Source organism: Phalacrocorax aristotelis, chromosome 19 (genome assembly GCF_949628215.1).
Source record: "Phalacrocorax aristotelis chromosome 19, bGulAri2.1, whole genome shotgun sequence".
Lineage (NCBI taxonomy): Eukaryota > Metazoa > Chordata > Aves > Suliformes > Phalacrocoracidae > Phalacrocorax > Phalacrocorax aristotelis.
In genome coordinates, this window is record NC_134294.1 from 3,693,483 (window position 1) to 3,713,709 (window position 20,227).

General features: G+C 49.2%; 1 protein-coding gene across 3 annotated transcripts in view; it reads right to left on the minus strand.

Moving 5' to 3' along the window:
- DISP3 (dispatched RND transporter family member 3) overlaps positions 1–20,227 on the minus strand; it is a 45,421-nt gene that overhangs the window by 19,797 nt on the left and 5,397 nt on the right. For all 3 annotated transcript variants that reach the window (XM_075113849.1, XM_075113848.1, XM_075113850.1), the window contains exons 2-3: positions 2,017–2,953; positions 518–737 (exon numbers count right to left, since the gene is read on the minus strand). In XM_075113849.1, coding sequence (XP_074969950.1) covers positions 518–737; positions 2,017–2,944 — 1,148 coding nt within the window. In that variant the 5' untranslated portion in view covers positions 2,945–2,953. The remainder of the gene's footprint in view (positions 1–517; positions 738–2,016; positions 2,954–20,227) is intronic.

Here is a 20,227-nt window from a genome sequence, read left to right on the forward strand (position 1 = left end):
GAATTGGACTTGTGAGACTGAAGCAAACAGATCCAATGCCAGATAGGAGCTGCACGGAAAGGCAGGTACTGGATTCAATCTTTGGCTCCCTTTCATTGCCTCTGTTGATGTCTCTGGCGTGTTGCTGCTGTAGGAAGTGACATTAAAGGGGAGCATATGAGTGGTTTTGTGCCATATGCTCCCCACCCTCATTCACAGCACTGTGCCTGAGCCCCACTTCAAAGGAGATGCTTCTCCTTCGTCTGGAGTGTTATGCTGTGGCCACTGTCTGAGACTGAACAGCAGTGTGAGCTGGCATGCCAAGCCTTCTGTGCCTTCCAGGTGAGATTGAATGCTGCTGGGCTATCAGAGCAGAGCAGGCATGTCTGCCCTGTGTAAACCTTAAGACAGATCTTATACACCCTGAAGGGCCTATTCCATCCACTGCAACAGAAAGCACCATCCTCTCCAACCTCTGCCTTTCCCTGCTATTGCCCACTCCCAGCAAGGCACCTGCCCTGTCTGCACAGGCCCTCACCTTGTGGATTGCTTGGCCAGCATGGCCACGTAGGTGATGACAAAGTTCTGGAACTTGCGGCGCTGCTCCTCCCAGCGGTCCTCCACTGAGTAGTAGTTCGGCAGCGGTGCCCCAAAGAGGATTTCACTCCGCAGCAGGGAGCTTTTCATGTTCTCAGCAGACAAGCCCTCATCCACATACCAGTAGAATTCGGGGTGGGTCATGGCCAGCTCCAGGGACCCTGTAGGAGAAAGCAGCGCCACTTTTGTTAGGTCATGTTTAGTTGACCTGGGGTCAGCACAGGGTCTAGTCTGACAAAGGGAAACTGGAAGTGATCCTGTCTTTCAGAGTGATGCTGATTGCTGCTGCCTTACAGAAAGCAAGGAGCTCTGGGAAAAGCTGGATTGCAAAGACTCACATTCCACTTCTGCTTTGTGACTCTGCTTGCCATGTTGCCTACATGCAGCCCTCCATCAGGGATGCATCTTCCACCTGTGATCTGAACCACAGCTTCCCCAGGCAGCAATGCACACAACATGCCCATCAATACTCCTGCTGCTAGATGCACTGCGTTCCCGTACACAGGGCCAATATTTGCTCGATCACACTGGGAAGCCCAAGAACTAAACAATGCCCATGAAAGATAAGGAGTCCTGGCTCTGCTGAGACCTGGTACCTCTGCCATCTGATGGTGTGAAGGATGCAGAGATGGAGGCACTCAGCTTGTTCTGAGTAAGAGACACTGCCTATCTACCCCCAAAATCCAAGTTCCCTTGAGTTCATACCAGAAAGACCCAGAAACCATGCTCTTTCCTGTTTTGGTAGCAGAACTGTTACTCACATGGGAGCAGATGGAGTTAATTCTCTGCTTGCTCCCCGTATGGCTCCTGGACAGCTATCATCTGCAGCCTGCGCTCAGAGACAGATGGAGGCTTCATCCCACAGCCATATCACACCCACAGACTCCTCATGATTCACCTCTTTTTCACCATCCAGAGCCTCTGCTCTACTAGAGGGGCATAGTACAGGGTACAGAGCTGGGATGAGGAGGCAGGGCCTTCCTCCTCCTCTCCTTATAGAAGGATTTCCAGCTGGTGACTCACAAGCTGCCTTTCAAGCTCCAGAGCAGCCCACAGACCTCTTTCATCTGCTCCACAGTGCAAATAAGCTCATCCCTATTGTCTGTCCAACACCTGACATTCCTCTAGTTAACCACGGTCTTTCACAGGGGACAAGGGTCAGTGGAAGGCAACTGCACAATGTAGGACCCCCCCTCATTTGTCCCCCTCACTAGCCTGTTGGCACCTGTGTGACCCATGGCTGGGGTTGCAGGGGCTTTGCTGAAAGCATAGAAGAGTGGCCCCAGTGCAGAAAAGATGGTTCCTCAAGGCACAACATGGCAGCATCTTCCTCTCCACACAAGGCAGTCACCCCTCCTAGCTGCACGCCAGTGACTGCCTGAAAGCGCAGGAGATGCATGCCTTAAACATGCCAGCCCTCGCCCACGGCCCTCAGCTCACCTTGGATGTCAGCAAGGTCTTGTCCCATGCCATCATAGTAAATCTTCCCTCCTCTCTCAGTGGGGAAGAAGTAGGTCATGAGGGAGCTGGGAGGGGAGCAGTAGGAATAGGAGCCCAGGGGCAGGTCCTTCAAGACCTCATGGGGCTTCCAGCAGAACTCCCGGAAGCGAGGGTGGTCCATGATCTTGCGTTCAACCTCATGGATGGTAACTAGGCGCTCAGTGGTGAAAATGTTGTTTTCAGAGTCCCCTCGAGCCAGAAAAATGAGCTCAATGCGCCAGTGGGCATGTGTCTGTGTGTTGGCACTGATGTAAGTGCTGGAGTAGTCCCAGCGTGGGGCACCTCTCCCAGCTCGGGAAGTCCGGTTTCCTGGGTTCAGGTGGGCATGGGGCTTGGGAGAGCTCGTCCTGCCCTCCAGGGTGCTGCGCTTCACCCGTGCGCTGACCCCGAGATGCGAAGCATTGAGGTGAAGCTGCTGGAGCTGCTCAAAAATGAGTCTCCGCAGGGTTTCAGAGGTGAAGTCAGCCAGGTCCCGGCGGTTCCTCCCCCATGACCCAAACTGGGACTTGAGGGCCAAGGCAAGGGCATCAAAGCGCTGAGAGGACTCGTGGTTGCGGATCTCAAAAGCATTGTAGGAGATGTCAATATCCAGGGCTGGGTAGTGGAGGAACATGACAACAGCAAGCACAGCAGGGATGGCACAGCCCAGGAAAAGGATTAAACCAGCGCAGTACGGGTTGGTAAATACCCAGCCAACAATGTTCCAGAAGCCAGACACGGGCAGCGTGACACGCAGGGGCCTGACTCTGCATGGGCTTCTCCCACACAGCAGAGCACCCTCCCACCTCTTCCGTGAGCTGAAGGCTACCTCTTCATCCTCCTCATCTAGCCAGGCGTCCTGTAACAAGGGGTCATCCTCTGTGTCCATGTCCAGTGCCTGCGCAAAGGGGTAGAGAAAGCAGTCAAAGCCCAGCACTGGGTGTCACCAGGCAGAGCCATGAATCCATAGCAGTTGCCAAAGGGTCTCAGCAGCAGAGCCACAGAGCGAGGCACACTCCAGCTCCCTCAGCAGCAAAGCATTACTCCTTTCAAACCCTACAGCTATGCTACAGCCACTGAAAGTACAGGTTCTCCATGAGGGATCCCACACCCTGCCTGGCAGAGGGACCCAAGAGAGAAGTAGTTCAAACTACAGTCCCAGAGCTCAGTGCTCTGGCAGAGGAAGGCTCTGCAAGGCTCCAGGAACCCCAGGCATGGATATGGCAGGGGATTCACAGTACACTGCTCAGGCTACAGCAGCAGGAACATTTCATTAGCTAACCTGGTTCTCATGCCCACGAACAGTTCATGGCACCAGATGAAACAATGCAAGGGACCCTATCTTCCTCTCCTTAAAACCAACAACAGATTTTCCCTCAGCAATTTATAGCTGTACTCCTTGTTCCCACAAAGTGTGCACACGCAGAACCAGAAGCACGTGCACCTATGCCTGCAGACACACACATATGCATGTACTTGCACATACCGACCCTGCCCAGAGAACTCACTGTAACCCTGCTCTAGCCCCTGAAGGGTTATTCACCACCAGCTTGGGGAGGGAAAGGGCTGAACAGCTCTGCTTTCCTTCCACCCCTACAGGATATTTTTTATGGAGTGAGTTTTCCCGGTTCCTATGGAAAAACCAGGAAGCAAAAGCAGTCACTGCTCCCATAGAATGAGAAGGAGGAAACTCTCCTGATCAGGAGAGTTTCACTGGGCAGGAAAGAAAGAAAAGGAGAGCCCCTGGGAGGTGCTCTCCTTTTCAGGGGGCTGTCAGCACACACAGGTCCTTTGATTTTCCCATGCGCCCCTCCTGGGTGTTGCATGGAAGCCAGGAAGCCACAGGTGGTGGTCCCTGAAGGCAAAACCCAGAAAGCCCAGACCCTAACAGTGTCACTCCCTTTTCCAGCTCCCAGCACCAAAGCCTGCAGCCCCCCGACTGAAGGAATGAGCAGATTCAGTTATTTGCTTGACCCTGATAGTTGCAAGCAATTTACACACAGGCCAGAAGCAATTTATGAGCTTTGCTCCTAACCAGCATTTCTGTTTTAACAGGATTTCTATCAGCAGGAAGATGAATTGCCAGCACCCCTTAACTCTAGGTCCTCAGAAGACACGGGAGCTGTCTGAACTTGGACAGAGAAGAAAAGCAACGGGGCAGAAATGCTCCCTGGCAAAGAGGGATGTGCGAAGGAACAAGGGTCACAGCCATCTCCCTGGTTCTGGTCAGCCTGGGTGATGCCTGTGGCTTTGCTCACAGGGAGTTCATAGTAGGTACAGCAGCTCCCATGGGCCTCACTCTGGTCTGGATAGCATCTGTGCTGGCAGGCTGGGCAGAGCACTCCCAGCGCTGCAGAGCCTGTGGAGAACAGGGAACCTCTGAGCTCCAGCCTCCCTGTTCCTGCCCACACCAAGCGAAAAACAAACGTTGATCAGCAGCTTTAATCTGCAACTGATACTGTCTCAAAACATCCCACCCTTCCTGTCAGCGTGAGAGCGGGGACTCTCCCACCCCCTTGCTGCGGTTAGGCTCATGCAGCTGGCTCACCCACCTCAGCCAGGCTGCAGAGAGCTGTGCAGGAGGGCACATGGAAGCCTGTGCTGAATCCTCCTCCTGCTCTGCGATCTCACAGTCCAAGAACAGATGGGCACCACTGATGGCAGATGGCCAGTCCCTCTTCTGCCAGACCTCCACATCCTTAGGCAGCTAAGAAACAGGGTGAGGAGAGGGCGGCTCACAAAACTGTGCTGTCTTTTTTCCTCCCTCACATGTAGAGCTGTTAGACAGCGAGAACAAAGCAAAGGGAGGGGGGTCTTTTCAAGTTTCTGGAAAGGTTAGGAGAAATCTAGCTAGTTTTAGTCTCCAGTAAGAGATTTCTTTAATATTCAGGATGCGTAATTCTAAACTGCCAGGGAGCATCTGAAAGTTTCCCTGAACAGTCATGCATCACTGCGTGAGCCTTGGGCCCTGGGGCAAGGCCAAGAGCATTCGAACAATGCCGCCCGAGACAGCTACTGGCGCACAGGTACTCCTCCACCTCAACTTCATGGGCACGCATACCCATGTGTTCTTCCGATGCTGCTTACAGAGAGCCTTACCTGCATCATGACAGGGAAGAGGCTTTCCCAAGTCCCTCAATCTGCATATAACCTGCAGCTGTCCCAGCTGCTCCTTACTGCAGCTTTGCCGTCTCTCCCACACTTCCCACTCCCAAACTCCCCACGGAGCAGCCATAATCCCAACAATGCTGACAAGGCAGTGGAGGGCAGCGACATCCTCTTACGTGTCCCAAGCCTGCTGGCACGCCCCCGAACACAGCACAGTGCCAGCCCCAGCTCGCAGGTCGCCCCACGCTGCTTGCCTTTGCAGACAGACACCCTCAGCACACGCGAGCCCTTGGCCAGCGTACAGCTCCCATCCATTGCTGGGCTGAGCAGTACTATCACCCTTCTGCCTCTAGGAGACAACCAAGCCACAACTTCCAGCTCATGTCAGCAGTGCAGACTGGTGCTGTGTGAATGTAGGTGCAAACCTCGCTTACCCCATCTGGGCAAGTTGATGTGTATGTGCAGTCACCTCCACTCCACCCAGCTGCCTTTTCTCCCATAGGCCTGGGCTCTCCTTCAATGGAATGGAGTTACTGCAAGACTTGAGCAAGCATATGTATTCTCTCTTCAGAAAGAGAGGTAAAGAGCCATAATAATTTCCCATTTATTGAGCTACTGAGAAGGAAGGAAAAGATTCTAATCCTGAAACAGAAGAGCCTGCACATGGAAGAAAGAGAAACGGGAGACTGAGATAGTAATAAGCCAGCAGAAAAAGGGTCATACCGTCTTCCTTTTTAACGAAGAGCTAAATCCTCAACTCAAGGAATGGATCAGACCTCAAGCATCTCCCTCTGACTACTCTCATCTACTCTCATGGTGACTGCAAAACCCACCTTCCAACAGATGGGCACCCACAACATACAAAGGCCAACGTATGCTTCCCTCTAGCTAAAGACTGGTACAATTTCTGATGCTGGTATAAACCCCAGCACAGCAAATGCTGAAAAAGCCCCAAGATTATATGCACTCACATGAGAACTGAGTCAGGGAAGGCTCAAGATTTGGTCCAGGCAGAAGGGCAAGGGCAGGGAGGCAGGTGCCTGGGCTGTGCTGTCCCTGATGGTGACAGCCTCCCTCTGCATGAGGGGTAAGCACGTGCGTGCATCCTGCCCTAGTTCCACCACAGCTCTGAACTCCCTTCAAAAGAGAGTTTACCACATGATTCAGCTGCAAAGCCAGACACAGCTCACTTAGCATTGCCCTTGGGACTCATCTGGCTTTACTGCCTTCATCAGATCCTGCCTGGGTCAGGATGAAAGCTTATCCAAACCAAAACACAGCAAACTGAATCAGCGGGGGAGATAAACCCTGAAATCAGCCAGAAGGGGAGTGAAATGCATTTTTTCTGCTTGAATTCTACTTGGGGGCTGGCCTGTTTTCCCTCCACCACTTCCAATACTACCCAGGGACTCCCAGCGTTGAAGCATGGCCTGGTTACTTTTTCAATTCCATGATATTCACAGTGGACCTAATCCTGCAGCCCTAATCAAAGCTCTGCCTCACTTCTGCGCAAGCTTAGGCTGCTCCAGGTTAGAAGAAGAGGATGAGAGCACTCCTAGGAGCCCTGGATCTGTTTCTCTGGAGAAGAGGCACTGATTCAGCCTGTTGAGGTAGACGTTCAGATTTCTTGGGCTCCCTTCTGCCCCTTCCAAAGCAAACAGGCTTCCTCTTAGTTCAAAACTAGTCAGGACTCTGTAGGGTGGCAGAACCTCCTGTAAAGAAGGTTCCTGGCTCAGATTTGGGGGGCTGCTACAGGCATAGCTTCAATTCAGTTAGAGAAAGGTAAAGAAAACTGGGCAAAGTATTTAGTAAATAAATACTTTAAGTGAAAACCTTCGCCACCACTCCATGGCAGCTCTGCCTCACAAAATACCCTCTGCTTCCTGAGCCGCATGCTTGGCCACAGAAAACTAGATCTTGCAGGAACCTACAATACCACATTAAACAGCCCCAATCCAGACTGCAAGCAGGAAGCAAGAACCACAGCTGCAGTCACCACGGCGTGCGTCGTGTCAGGGACCCCATCCCACTGCCTTGATGCTTTCAGGTTTTTCCACCAGGAACATGCAAGCGTTGAACAGATGTGTGGTGAGAAGGGCCTAGGCTGCCACCACACACTCACTGAAGGACAGACCCTGAACCAGCTGCTTGACCAAAAAGAGCTCCTCAAGCCTACCCACAGAGCCCGCAGCAGCTCCTGCTTTCTGCACAGACATGCCAAGGCAGACCGTGCACACTGGACGGTCAGCCCACAGAGCAAGACAGGGACAAAGCAAGGGGCAGGTCTCCCCAGAGTACCTGACACAGGTAAATGTGTGGGGTATGGGGCTCCTTCCCTTCCCCACGCTACCATGGTATGGATGAAGTTCAACAGCAGGGCTGCAGAGCTCTGTTGCAAAGCTTTGCAGAGCTGCCTACAGAGTATGCTGTGAAGCAGAGACAATCTCAAACCTTCTGCCTGACGGCTGCATAGAAACCACAGAACCTGCGTTCCTCTGGCAAAGCTGGGCCTGCACAGTTCACATGCAGCTCGCCCACCTCCTAGCCTGCTGTCGGCACATGTTCATCTGTGCTGCCTCCTTCATTCAGCCAGCCAAGAACCACTTGGGCGTGAGGAAAGGGAAAGGGGGAGAGGCAAGCGAGCTGCTCACCCGCAGCACAGCTGAGCTTGGAGGGACCTTGTAAAAAACTAACTGAGCTGGAAAGGGAGGGTAGGAGAGGGATTCAAGAAGGGAAGAGAAGGAGGACTCTGTAGTACAGTAGAGAAAAACCCGTCCTCCCTTCTCATTCAGCCTTCAGAGTGCCAGGCAGTTTCAGCATCCTCCCAGGATGAAGATCCTTCCTGATCTGAAGACGTGAGTTCAGAAAATTCATCACAACAAGGAGACACGTGACCATGAAGAGACTCACATCGTCCAACCCTGTGCTGGTACAGAGACACACAGCTTTATGGAAGGTACCAATAATTCCAGGATCGAGCTGATGACCTGGTTTGTCTCTTCACGGCCACAGCAGCTGTGTGGAGACATGACTAGGAGGAAGACAAGGAAGGTCTCTTTGCGAAGGCTATTTTTTCAGTGCCAGTGGGCACTTCTGTTTAGAGGAACATAGAGGCTATATCACATCAAATCTGAGCCATCCCCCAGCCCTGCACACCAGACAACCTGCAGCTGAACCTCAGCACCAAAGCCACGAATGCCACCGAGCCCAATGGAAGAGGCTCACCCTTTCCTCCCTGGATGACTGTCACAGATGAACCAGCGACTGGCAGATTGGACATCCAAGCCCCTTGATACCTGCACCCCCATTCAGCAATTTAACCTGGGCATCCCCCATGTCTTGCTGCAATTTGCCGGTCTGATTGGAGTAACGAATTAGGCATATAAAGCACTGCGGGGCTATGGAGCACAGGTAGGAATAATTATTATTCCTGTGAGCTTGACACACAGCAGAAAAAAAGGGACAAAGCCAAATCTGTGAGACCTTAAGATCAGCAAGAGTTTTGCCCTTGACTGCAGCAGGTGGGATCCAGCTCAGATGCCAACAGCCCTGCAGGTATTGTCACTCGCTTGTACCCCAACCAGGAAAAACACCCATGCAGCTCCCACATGACAGAGTTCTTTCTTTTCAGTGAAATCTAGGATAGAAGAAAGTCATTGACAAGTTGGGGAGAGACAGTGACAGATGAGGAAGCTAATTACACCCGACCTGACTAATTAATGCTGACTTTCAGATTAAAAAATCCTCACTAGTGTTCCATTTCAATTACTCAGTTGTTCCTTCTTATAGGAAAAAGGAAGCCTTGTGCATCAGCAAGCTAGAAAGAAAAAAGGAAAGAAAGAACAAGGCTAGAAGGGGAGGGAAAGACAATTTCTGTAATATGGAAGATTCCTATCGACAAAATAATTAAACTTCACATTCGTGTCTCCCATGGGCAAAGCTTTCAGAGCAGAGCTAGCAGTTTTATGGTCCTATTTGTATTCCTGAAAAGTCTTGGAGTTTCTACCAAAGGCAGCATTAGGCCTCTTTGTTAGCTATATAAAGTTCCTCTAAGAGGGAGAGATATGGGCTTTGTGCTTGCAAAATCATTCTAAGAGCATCCAGCTCCTGCAAAAAGCCATCTCTCTAATGATGCACAGTTGAGAGCAGAGATGGACACAGTGCCTCCCAGGTCCCGTTACACTGAAGAACGTTGTACACAGATCTGGCCATGTAAAACAACTGAAAGGCATCATTAACGTACACCCACTTTAAAGCTGGGCTCCACAGTGACACAGACTCGGGACCAGAGTTTTGCCCTGCACTTGAATCACTGAGACCAGTCCAGAAATATCATTTTAAAAAAACAACCAAGAAGGGCTTCCTCAGGTCCCTGCCCTCCCTTTATCAACGCAGCTGTAACTGAGTGCATGGAGTAAGCCATGGGTTGCCCTTCGCCAGTGCAGACAAGTCTTACTACCCTTCCTGAGCGGGTGAAATGAAACAGTAAAGAGGAATGAGATAGAATTTCTGGGCCCCTAATCGGAGGTCTGACTTTCAGAGGTGTTGCACTCCTGGAAAACCAAAGCAGGCCCAGGAAACCTCAGACTGGGCACCTGATCCTGAATCTCCTGAAATTCTTCTGAAAACACTGGCTTAATTCAGCCATTGACGAGAACCCGAGCCCGACGATACAATCCAGAACGTGTTTCAGTGGGATACAAACCCAGAGGTGCGCTTGGTGCTTAAAGTCACTGGTTTAAACTTCTGGCTGGGCTGGCTCCACCTTTGCTAATCAAGCAGGTCTACTTTCCAAGCTGTACAGCACAATGCAGAAACAAGGCTTCAATCTGTTTTCTTTCTGCGCCCTTTGCATTTCCCTTCCCACTTGCTTTAAATCCTTTGGAAAGATGAACAAAACATTGCCAGACCCCAGGCACTTTGCAGATCAGAATGACATAAAAATGCTCCAGCACCACAGTGCTGTTGGAACTGCAGTGCAATGATGTAAATATGTGCTTGCTGGGGAAAAAAGTTCAACAACATGATTTAAAATATATATATATATTTAAAGCTCTACCATCTGTAGTTCCACTTACCCACAGGAGGCCAGGCAATAGACAGGGCTGTGTACAGGATGGAGGATTGTCTGATTTCCCAAGCTTTATGAAATCGAGTATATGCACGCACGCTCACTCATAACTGAGGTCCTCTTCCACAGCTGGCTGTCCTACCCTTCTCTCCCCTTAGAGGCACTTTTACACCCTGGCTAAGATATGAGCAGCTGGAAATGGAAGGAACCAGTCAGATCTATCGACCTGCTTTCAGAATGGACAAAGGCTGGCTGGAGCACTGTCAGCCTACGACATTGAGGATCTCCTGCCTGCACCTGCCTGCTGTTGCAGGTGTCTGACAAGCACTGATTAGATCTACGCACAACCGCATGCCAAAAACAGCGTGGAAAGATTAGCTGCAAAGTCAAGCACTCACCAGTCAGGAAATGCCAAATTCAGGGCTGACACAGCATCCTTAATTTGCCCCCCTTCTGTAAACGCTTCGCAGTGCAGTTTTTCTTCCAAGCCCAGTGTCTAAAGGCAAGGACTCCGGCCTCCACCAGTGCGTGCGATGGATGATGCTCCCTGAACCCAGCAGCTATTCGCAGCCTTGTTCTCTCCTCATTGTTCAGCGTGTGGTCTCACGCCTCATTTCCTGCACGCTGCTCATGCCTGGCTCAGAGGCAGAATTATTAATTTCCTCATGAGCTTTTCAACACTGCCTGTCATGACAGAGTCTGAGGGCTGAACAAACAGGACCGAACTGAATCTTCTCCTAGAATCTCTGAGAAGGAAGAGGTGGTGGGTGTAGTCCGCATCTGACAGATGCAGGAGCTCAGGAGATCGGAAGGAAAAAAAATAGACACTTATTTTTGGGTGCCTAGTTTAAGACACACAGGATACCTAATTTCTTAGAGTGCACTGAATGGCACAGATGGGGGCTGCGTGCAACAAACTGCAAACTCTGCTTTGTTCTGTGAGCCTAACTTGAGCTGCAACATCAAGCTGTTATGTGAGAAGCAGTACCTGCACACAGAACAGAGCAAGAAGAAAGCGGACAGAAGAGTTAGGTAACCTTACAGCAGCGATCCACACACAGATGTACAGCAAAAGCTTTTGCTTTTGTTTGTTGCTTTCAGAAATCAGCAGCTCTACTGTGCTTTGCAAGGAGTAAGATGCCTGCAAATAAAAACTAGGCTCAGCCATCTCAGTTTCCTATTTTAACATGACACTTCTCCTGCATGTTTCCTTAATTAGGAAGAAGGGCTATCCTGCAGCCTTGGATCAGGGGGAGACCTTCATATGGCACTGGTTTGGGAAAATCAGGCAGCCCCACCATGGCTCCAGCAGGTACCAGCTGTGAGGCCTGTCCTAGGGTGTTACTTCTTAAGTGACTCCAGGAAGTGCCTGTATCCTGACAGATTTAAAACAAAATCCAAAAGGACACAATAAATTGCCCCCAAATACTTGTTTCAAAGTACTAACATTGGCACTTTTCAAAGAGGAAGGTTACCAGGATTTGTTGGCATCAGACCATGCATGTTCGGTGCCCTGCCATCCCAGGATTGCTGCAGAGGTAAACCAACGCAAGAACTTTGCTAACACGCATGTCATTGCCAAAGAAATTGATTTCCTGATTCAATAATTTGTTCCTGGTTATTGTAACTAATGATTGTGGGTGTTGGAAGGCAGCGCCTCAGTTATAATCGCACGTAGCATGCCTTGCAGCCTTGTGCCATGTTCACCACTTGAGTTACTTGCTTGTGGTAATGATAAGGCCCCGCTGTCACTCAGGCATGTGGCACTTACAGGTTTCTGCACACAGGCACCAAGCAAGCTGAGACTCTGATATGCTTCAGAAATTACTTACCTAGCCACTACAAAAATTACTTGGATTTTGTCTGAGCCCCAGCCACTTGCTCTGCTGAGTTAAAGGGTTGGCTTCTGGATCAGCTGTGTGCCTTTGGGTGCCTTGACACAGGCTTCACAAGCACCCTTGGATCCCACCTACCAGGGGCCCAAGATAACAAGCTTGTTAAAGATGTAGGGATTTTCGCACTCCAGTGTCTACCCCTGAGCACCTGTGTTCATAGCAAAGCCTTCACAGATCATTAAATACAGATGGCTGCCACAAACCGGGGCCTTGTATCATTATCCCAAGAAGTGTCACTCACTCCTGGAAGGAATCAGACCACAGAACAGATTCACCAGTTCCCCAAGCCCCTGGAATAAACAGCCATCCCCAAAGCTTGTATGCTGCTCTTTTATAAACAAACTTAAGCTTCCTACACCACTGTCACCCTGAAAAGGAAAGCCAAGTCCTGCTGTCAGCCCCTGCCAGTCATTTATTATTCCACCCCATGCTCAGGCTCCCCAGTTTACATCACCATGGGCACCGATACCACTCTGCTCAGCTGCATGATTCCCAGCTCCGACCCTGCTCCCCACACCTGCTCCTTGCAGCAGGAGGAAGTATGAAGACAAGGGCTGGCTGTGCACTCCCCTCCATCTGCAGCTCCGCAGCAATAGCCTGCTTGTGTGCACACTGTGCTTCTGGGACTAATCAAAACACCCTCTCCTAAAGGCCCCTCTCCAGAGTCTCCCCATAAGATGCCAGTTCATTACTGAGAAGGAGGAGGGCAATTTCTTCCTCACCGTGCATGTGAGCTGCTTTCTCGCCAGCAGCCTCAATGGCAGTTTGTGCTGAAAGGACTTTGCTGGTTGTGGCTCTGCAGGCAGCAACATGAAAGGTAACAGAGGAATGCCAACCTATGCTGCCAGTGCTTCTTGCCAACCACAGCACAGACAGCTACTTCACCTCCACTTGTTGCCACTCCAACAAGAAAAGTACAATTAAGATTAAAAGAAAATGTTGCAAGTACTCCCCTTCACCTGAAGGGTCTGTATTCAGTCAGCTCTCCTCATCATGCTCCAACCTGCCAGGAAAAGGAGGTACAGGCAGAAAGTCCCATCTACACGTGTCAGTCATGTGGGTCAGAGTGTCTCACTCCAGATGCTACCTAGCTTCACACTGATGGATCCAAAAGTCTTGCCTTTTTGCTGCTATAATTTACTGCCATCAGAACATGCCAGTTTCACAACAAGAAGGCTGTAAGGGCTGCAATCTGCGCATTCATTGCAGTCCCCATGCTCTCACAGTATTTCAGCCATACTCAGTTCTTCACTGGGCTTTCCATGTACCAGCACGAAAGAGGACTGGGTGATGCTGTCCCCTCATAAATGAGGGAGCAGAAGACATACCCAAGGTTGTTCATGCACCATTCCAGCTCCATGCACTGAGCTGAGCTCGTCTGTGGTACAGACATGGCCTCTTACTTCTGAGAATATGAGGGCCTGAATTTTGGGGAGAATTCACCCTGACACTCACTACAGCTGAGTGGGAATAACTGCAGCAAACCAAGCTCTGTTGTCACCCATGGAAAACTTACTGTTGATCAGGAGGGACTCACAAAGTAGCTTGTAGCGAGCTGGCTCGCAGCAGCTGATGAAGCGGGATCTGTGCAGGTATGCCTTTCTTACCTCCCACACTTCTCTCTCCCTGTAACATACACAGCTAGCTACTCTCCCATGAAAACCTGGTGCTTCTGGAATTAGATTAATTAACACTGCTTTTTCATCTTCCCAGGATCAGTGAGAAATCTGGAAGCAGAGGTGTAAAACCCAGAGGCTGGAGAGCCTCTAGTGCCACAGCTGACTGCTCCAGAGCAGGACCTGGGTGAACACAAAGGTTTTCAGAACAGAAGGAAAACTTCCTGAGGGGAAGGGGAGGATGTGGAGATGAGACAAGATGCCTCTGTGCCTGAACAGCACGTCAGCAGATCCCCTGCCAGTACAAGGACTTAAAGCTTACTGCCAGCTGCACCAGCCATGCAGAAACTCACATTAAATGTTACCACAGCTCAATGAGCACAGTCCTGCAGTCTGTTAGCGGAGGAGGGGGCAGGGTCTCAGAATAAGCAAACAGGCTTTAATGACACATTAATCTCAGGAAAGAGTCCAGGATGCTTCCTAATACAGACAAGAGCCACTAAGACCTGGTTCCTGTTAGTCCCTGTGCAAAGGAGGGAAATGATGCTGGCAGCAGCTCCCAGAAGCTGCCAGTGAAGCCATGTCTATAGGCTACAGGTTCAGGCCACCAGGACTGACCTGAGACAACAGCAACCTCTCTCCCAGCACAGACCCAGAGGAACATGATCTAAGCCTAGCACAGGAGCTGTTCAGTAAGAGGCAGACACCACCCTTGCCCCTATTCCCCTTCTACCACCAGAGATTCAGAGATTTTCAGGCATTGTTAGCTGCACAAGCTCAGGAGCCTGTGAATGGCAATCCTCCAACCCAAAGGATACCAAGGGACTGCCATCTGGCAAAGGATCAAAGCATTTCAGGCAATGGTTCCCAGTCGCTTACCACATCCCACACTTCTCAGCCAGGCATTCACAGGCTGCGATGCTACTTCTGCTAACTGCAGAACCAAGTCCTGCAGTTCAAACAAACAAAAATGAAGGAAAGCTCTACTACTCCTGGGGCAAATCACATCGTCTGCCTCAATGGCTCTCATATTCTGCAGTCTGAGACCCCATCTTCCATCCTTTCACAACATGCTTTGTCCCAAAACCTCCTGGGATCCCCCTCCGCAAGCAAACGCAAAATATTCCTGCACAGATGTTTGTAAATTGATTTTCAAAGGGACTCACTCCACTGCATTATGCTGAGGTGGAATTGTGTCTGCCCCTCTGGAAACCAGGCCCAGTGGGCTGAGTAAGGGACCTGCAGGTACTCCCCAAATCAGCCAGAGGAATGGAAATGCAAACAGTACCAGGGTCTGCAGCATAGCCGAATAGATGGGAATGTAGACAGGTGGCATACAGACAGGAATGAATTTGGCCATGTGTGCCAAGATTTAGATCCAGAAAGAATGATCTCCTCCACAACACACCAGAAATATAAGAAACAACAAGAGGTCTGTAAAGAAAATGTCATCACAGAGGTAATTTTATCTCTGCTACTTACAGTATAGCTCTCTTATAGGAATCTAAGTAAGGCCAAATGCCCTACTGTACCATTTACACAGAAACCTATGCTATGAACTCCACAGTTAGCGTAGGTAACTCACCAAGGAATTAGTTTCATGTAGCAGATTTACAGGAATGAATCTTCTTTTCTTCAGCTTAAGCAGTGCCACAGGGGATGAAACATTTACCTGCCAACATATCTTGTTTCCAGTTGTCATAGGCTGGCATTTTATAGCTCCCTATCATGTTGCAGCATTTCTACCATGCTCTGTGCACAAGTATTGACATCAGTGACAAAAATAAAGGGACCAAAGAACACCAAATACCACAGCTCCGTTGCCCAGTTGCTGCCTGTCTCAGACCTCCATGTGAAGTGACAGAGCTGAGATGTTAGGTTTAGGGTTGGGAGAAAGAGAAGGGGTGGCCTTGGAAGTAAAATTCAATTTGGATGTGGAAAAAAATGGCTCGAAGCATATACATCAGATTCTGAGACACTCCATTTAAAAGTGTGTCTATAGATTTGACACTCGAGTGAGTCTAAGACACTGACAAGTGCTCAGTGGGTCCTGAAAAACCAGAGCTTGCAACGCCTGGGCCTGGAGTCTGGAAATCGCAACTGCTGGCGGGAAGCACCAGAAGGAGCAGCTTTCTGCATGGTTCAAGAACTAGCCCAAGCTTCCCAGCAAAATAGATTTAGCTTTCAAAACAAGCTGTTGACTATATTGTCCAGACTCAGAGCCCTCAGTTTAAATGGAGGCCGCTGTTTTATTGAGTCACTTTCATGCTCTCGTGGGCCTGTCCACCTTTCCATTTTCAACTCAGCCATAAAAATTAGCTTGGAGATTAAACTTGGCGCATGAGTTGTTAGCTGGAGAGCAAGTGGGAGGGAGGAGGTGGAGGGAAAGAAGCGGCAGAGGAAATATGAAGACAGAGGATTTGGCCAGGTTTGATTTACCAGGAGCCAGGGTGGCTTTGCACTTTTCTCAGACACATTTAAAATGCCCCGTTGGGCTCTAGTTCAAATCTGAGTTTGCAGCCCCATCTTCTTCAGGAATTCATTTGCTTTGTTAAAAGGAGGAACAAAAAGACAAATTATTTGATTCAGGGAATCAAGCGTGCTGAATGTTCAGCAGTTCCCCAAGCAGTGGAAAGGATTAGGATTCCCCCCATATTGTCTCCACAGACCTTTATATAGCACTCAAAAGCAATCCATTCTCAGCTCCTGGGTGTAAAACAGAGCCAAGAAACAAGTCAACATATAGCACATCCCCCTAGGAGAAAAGAGCACTTTCCATTTGTGCACCATATCAGCTTCTGCCAGAGACTGCATAAACCCTTTGCGGATACCTATCAGATCCAATTCCCTTATTCCTCGAGGGAAATAGGTCGGATTATATGCAAGTTTACAAATGAATTAAGCAAGACTCCACAGTCTAGCTCCAGCTCTACTGGAATTCAGCCACTACTTTTGCTGACTTTAATAGAAGCTAAATACAGACTAGGCAAGCTACAACTAATATTGTTAAGTGGACTCTGGTTTTAGTTGCCATTTGGGGAGCAGCAATGGTACCTACGACTCCAGTTAAGAATGACACAGACTGGGTGCCCAGAAACGGAGGCATCCAAAACCCAGTCTTTTTTGCTACAGCGACCTTCCAGATCTGCTCAAAATCACAAGATTTGTGGCAGAGCAACAACAGGACCCAACTCTTCCCAGTCCTCTGCTTTGATTACCAGATGCCCCAGCTCCTCCCATGCTCAGTATCATAAACTGGAAAGAAGTTATTACCCACCAGGGGCCTGTGATGCCAACACATGAATTTCCTTCTCTGCTGTTCATCTGCAAACACACAGATCCTTTAAGAACATGGGAAGGCAGGGGGAAACAGGGCTCCTGCAATACATTTTTGTAGATAAACTGTGAAAGAAACATTTATTTAGCCAAGTGACCCTGGAATTGAAAGTGCCAATTTAGTGCAGAGCATTATTATTATTTAATAAATATATATCACCACATATAGATGAAGAAACAGAGACTCTGACTTGCTAGCCTAGCACCAGACCGCCAGGTGAGCTCTGAGTAAAACTGGAGGTCTCCTAGAACCCTACTCTGTGCTCAAATCAAAGAAATTTCTGCAAGAAGTAAGATGGGAAGAAAATCCGTGGCAGCAGCAGACGGGAAGTCCTGAAGCCCATACAAGCTCGTCCATGTAGTCATCTCAGCAGGTAGATCCTGAGCTCACATTCCCAGTAACAAATCCAAAGTGACTTCACTGACGTGACTGCATTTACACACAGCACCTGAGATTGCAGCTGCAGAACCAGGCTGCAGAAGCAATAGCATCCACACCCTGAAGGCCAGGCAGAAAATAAATTATTTTCACCTCTGACTCTCCCCTGTAAAGAAGCAGAGAGTCAAGACCAGCAGCAGTTTAAGAACAAGACGACTGCCAGTATGTCTTTCACCCCCTGCAAACACACTGGCCTTTCCCCCTTCTCCACTATTTATGTAACGTGAACTGCCTTCTATTCAGGAGGAGTCATCCTCTATTAACAGAGCTTGGCAAAGATCAGGAATTGACTCTGCCAACTTTCAAGCCTGCTGCCTTAAGGCAGATGGCAGGGAAAGTATCCCAGCCTTCTTCCCCAAACCTCTTCTCCCAACAAGCAGAGATAACTCAAAACAGGAAAAAAGGTCAGGTATCTGTGAAGCCCTAATCCCAGTGCAGGAGACAGCCTATGCCTGGGGTGCCCTGCTCTGCGGTGGGCATGCTTACCTCCCCATGGATGAGCAAAGCCTGCTGCACTGCCAGCATCTGCAGGCTGAGAGCAAGGGCACAGGTTTCACTGGAAGTTTTATACTTCCAGAGTTACAGCAAGAAAGAGGAGACGCTCTGCCCCTCCAAGTCAATGATGCTGCTCTCATCAAAAAATCAGCACTGCTTATGACTAGTGCTGAACTGTAACTTTATGGGAAAGCAAATCCCTCTGAGCCAGCTGGAAGGACACGATTTCCACAGTTACTGCAGACCCACAGCACAAAACAGGAGCTGCAGGTGCAGAGCATCCTCTGCTTCCCAACAGCAGAAGACAGCTGCTCTGCCATCCCCACTACAGTGGGTCTTCTAGGAGCAGTTCCAGTGCCTGGAGTTCAATTCACCCCCAAGAAGGCAGACCACACTCAGCCACTGGCAGCAGTGGACACAAGTGGACTCCTGAGCTGTCAAGTGCTGAGCGTCCAGTTCTGGTGAAATCCATATGGCATGCAAGTGCCTGGTTCTTGCAAAGGGAGGGCAGCATCCCCAGCTCTAAGCAACCAAAATTAAACCTTTGTATCTTGGTTTGCCAAACTTTTTGTGTCTGTATTTTCTCCCGTTAACGGTGTGGCACTCCAGTCATTCATTTCTTCTGTTTTTCAATACTATAAAATCATGATTCAACAGCAGAGCTGAGACCTCAGAAAACTGCTCTCATGGTGCTGCAGGGGGCAGATCATGACAGTATGACAGGCAAGAGGGTCCTAAATAATATTTTCTGGATGCTAATTCAGACAGTTGTTGTAGCTCATGCCTGAAGCACACTGCCATCAATGGGACAACTCACAAAATCAGTTAAGTCCATGCTGAAACATATTCTAGACTGGGGTCAATGGAAAGTCTCTTGCTGACTTTACCTAGAGCTGGATTAAACACTTAACTGTCTCCTCCGTGTTCCTGAATTATTCATCAAGGGCCAGACACTGCAATCCATACTCAAACTGTGCTTAATCTGGCCTTTAAATTGACTTGTATTAGTCTGAGTCACAGGCACCACAGCACCTTACTTTTTAGACAGTCTCACTGAATGCAGCAGAGCTGTTCATGAAATAAGGTACTCCTCTGCAAGAGGAAAGGAGGCAGGAGCCAGCCCTTAGAAAAGACATCAGTAAGGCTAGACCTCAGAAAATTCACCCTGGTAAAGCTGCATCAAGATGAATGAACTCAAGTAAATCTGTGTGAAATGATATTTAAAGAGATAGCCTGTTCTGTGGTATCACAAGGGAGACATAAGGGAGAGCTAGAAACTAATATTTCATTGTTCAACTTCATCACAAGGTCTGGAAACACATTCCCCTGCCCCTGGCCACACATTCACGGAGCGGAATGGCAGCTTGCGCACACACCGCGTGAGGACTGTTTCATCTCTCTCTATAGACAAAACAGGGAGGTGTGTGGGAAGGAGGAAGGAAAAGGACATGTTCCACTCCTCTTGACTGGCACTAAAGGAACAAGACATAAACGGGACTGGTTGTTACCAAGGAGGTAAGAAGTACCCACACTTACAAGCAACTCCTTCCTCTCCCAACCTCACGCTGTCAGTAACCAAGCCTCCCAGACCACATTAGTGGCTTTGATCCTAAAATCCCCTGAGGCGACTTAAACAGCAGATAAACTCATGCCACAGGAGAGCCTTTCACCACTGAGCCCAAATATATAGTCAGATACTTTTAAACAAAGAATGGCTACAAAAATAAGCCAATCAGGTAGCAAAAGGAGAAATCTTGTGCACTACATTGAGAAATACAACAGGGTTTGATTTTTTAGAATGAATTGATCTGTTCAGTTCTCATTTATGTCAGTGCTTGATAAGATTAGAGGATTAAACCAACTGTATGCTAAATGCTCCGTGCTAAAGAGAGCCTTGCCAGGATTTACTGCATGTTGGCATGCACAGAGGCCATGGCAGCATCACGCAGGGACCCTGGGACTCACAGTAGGACCTGTTCAAACTTCAGAAATAAAAATCACAGCTTATCCAGATTTTCCATATGCCATCAGGGTATGAACTCCTATCCTTCTCCAGTTTCAGTCAAGCTTACTTATTAAGTACTTGTACCCAACAGGCAAGTCTTTGTGTAAGCAGCACTTATTTCAGAGCACTGGCATCACAAGAGGATTTCAGAGGTACTGTGGTTTTTTTGATGCAAAATGTTGACACCTTATCCATACGCTCCCCCAG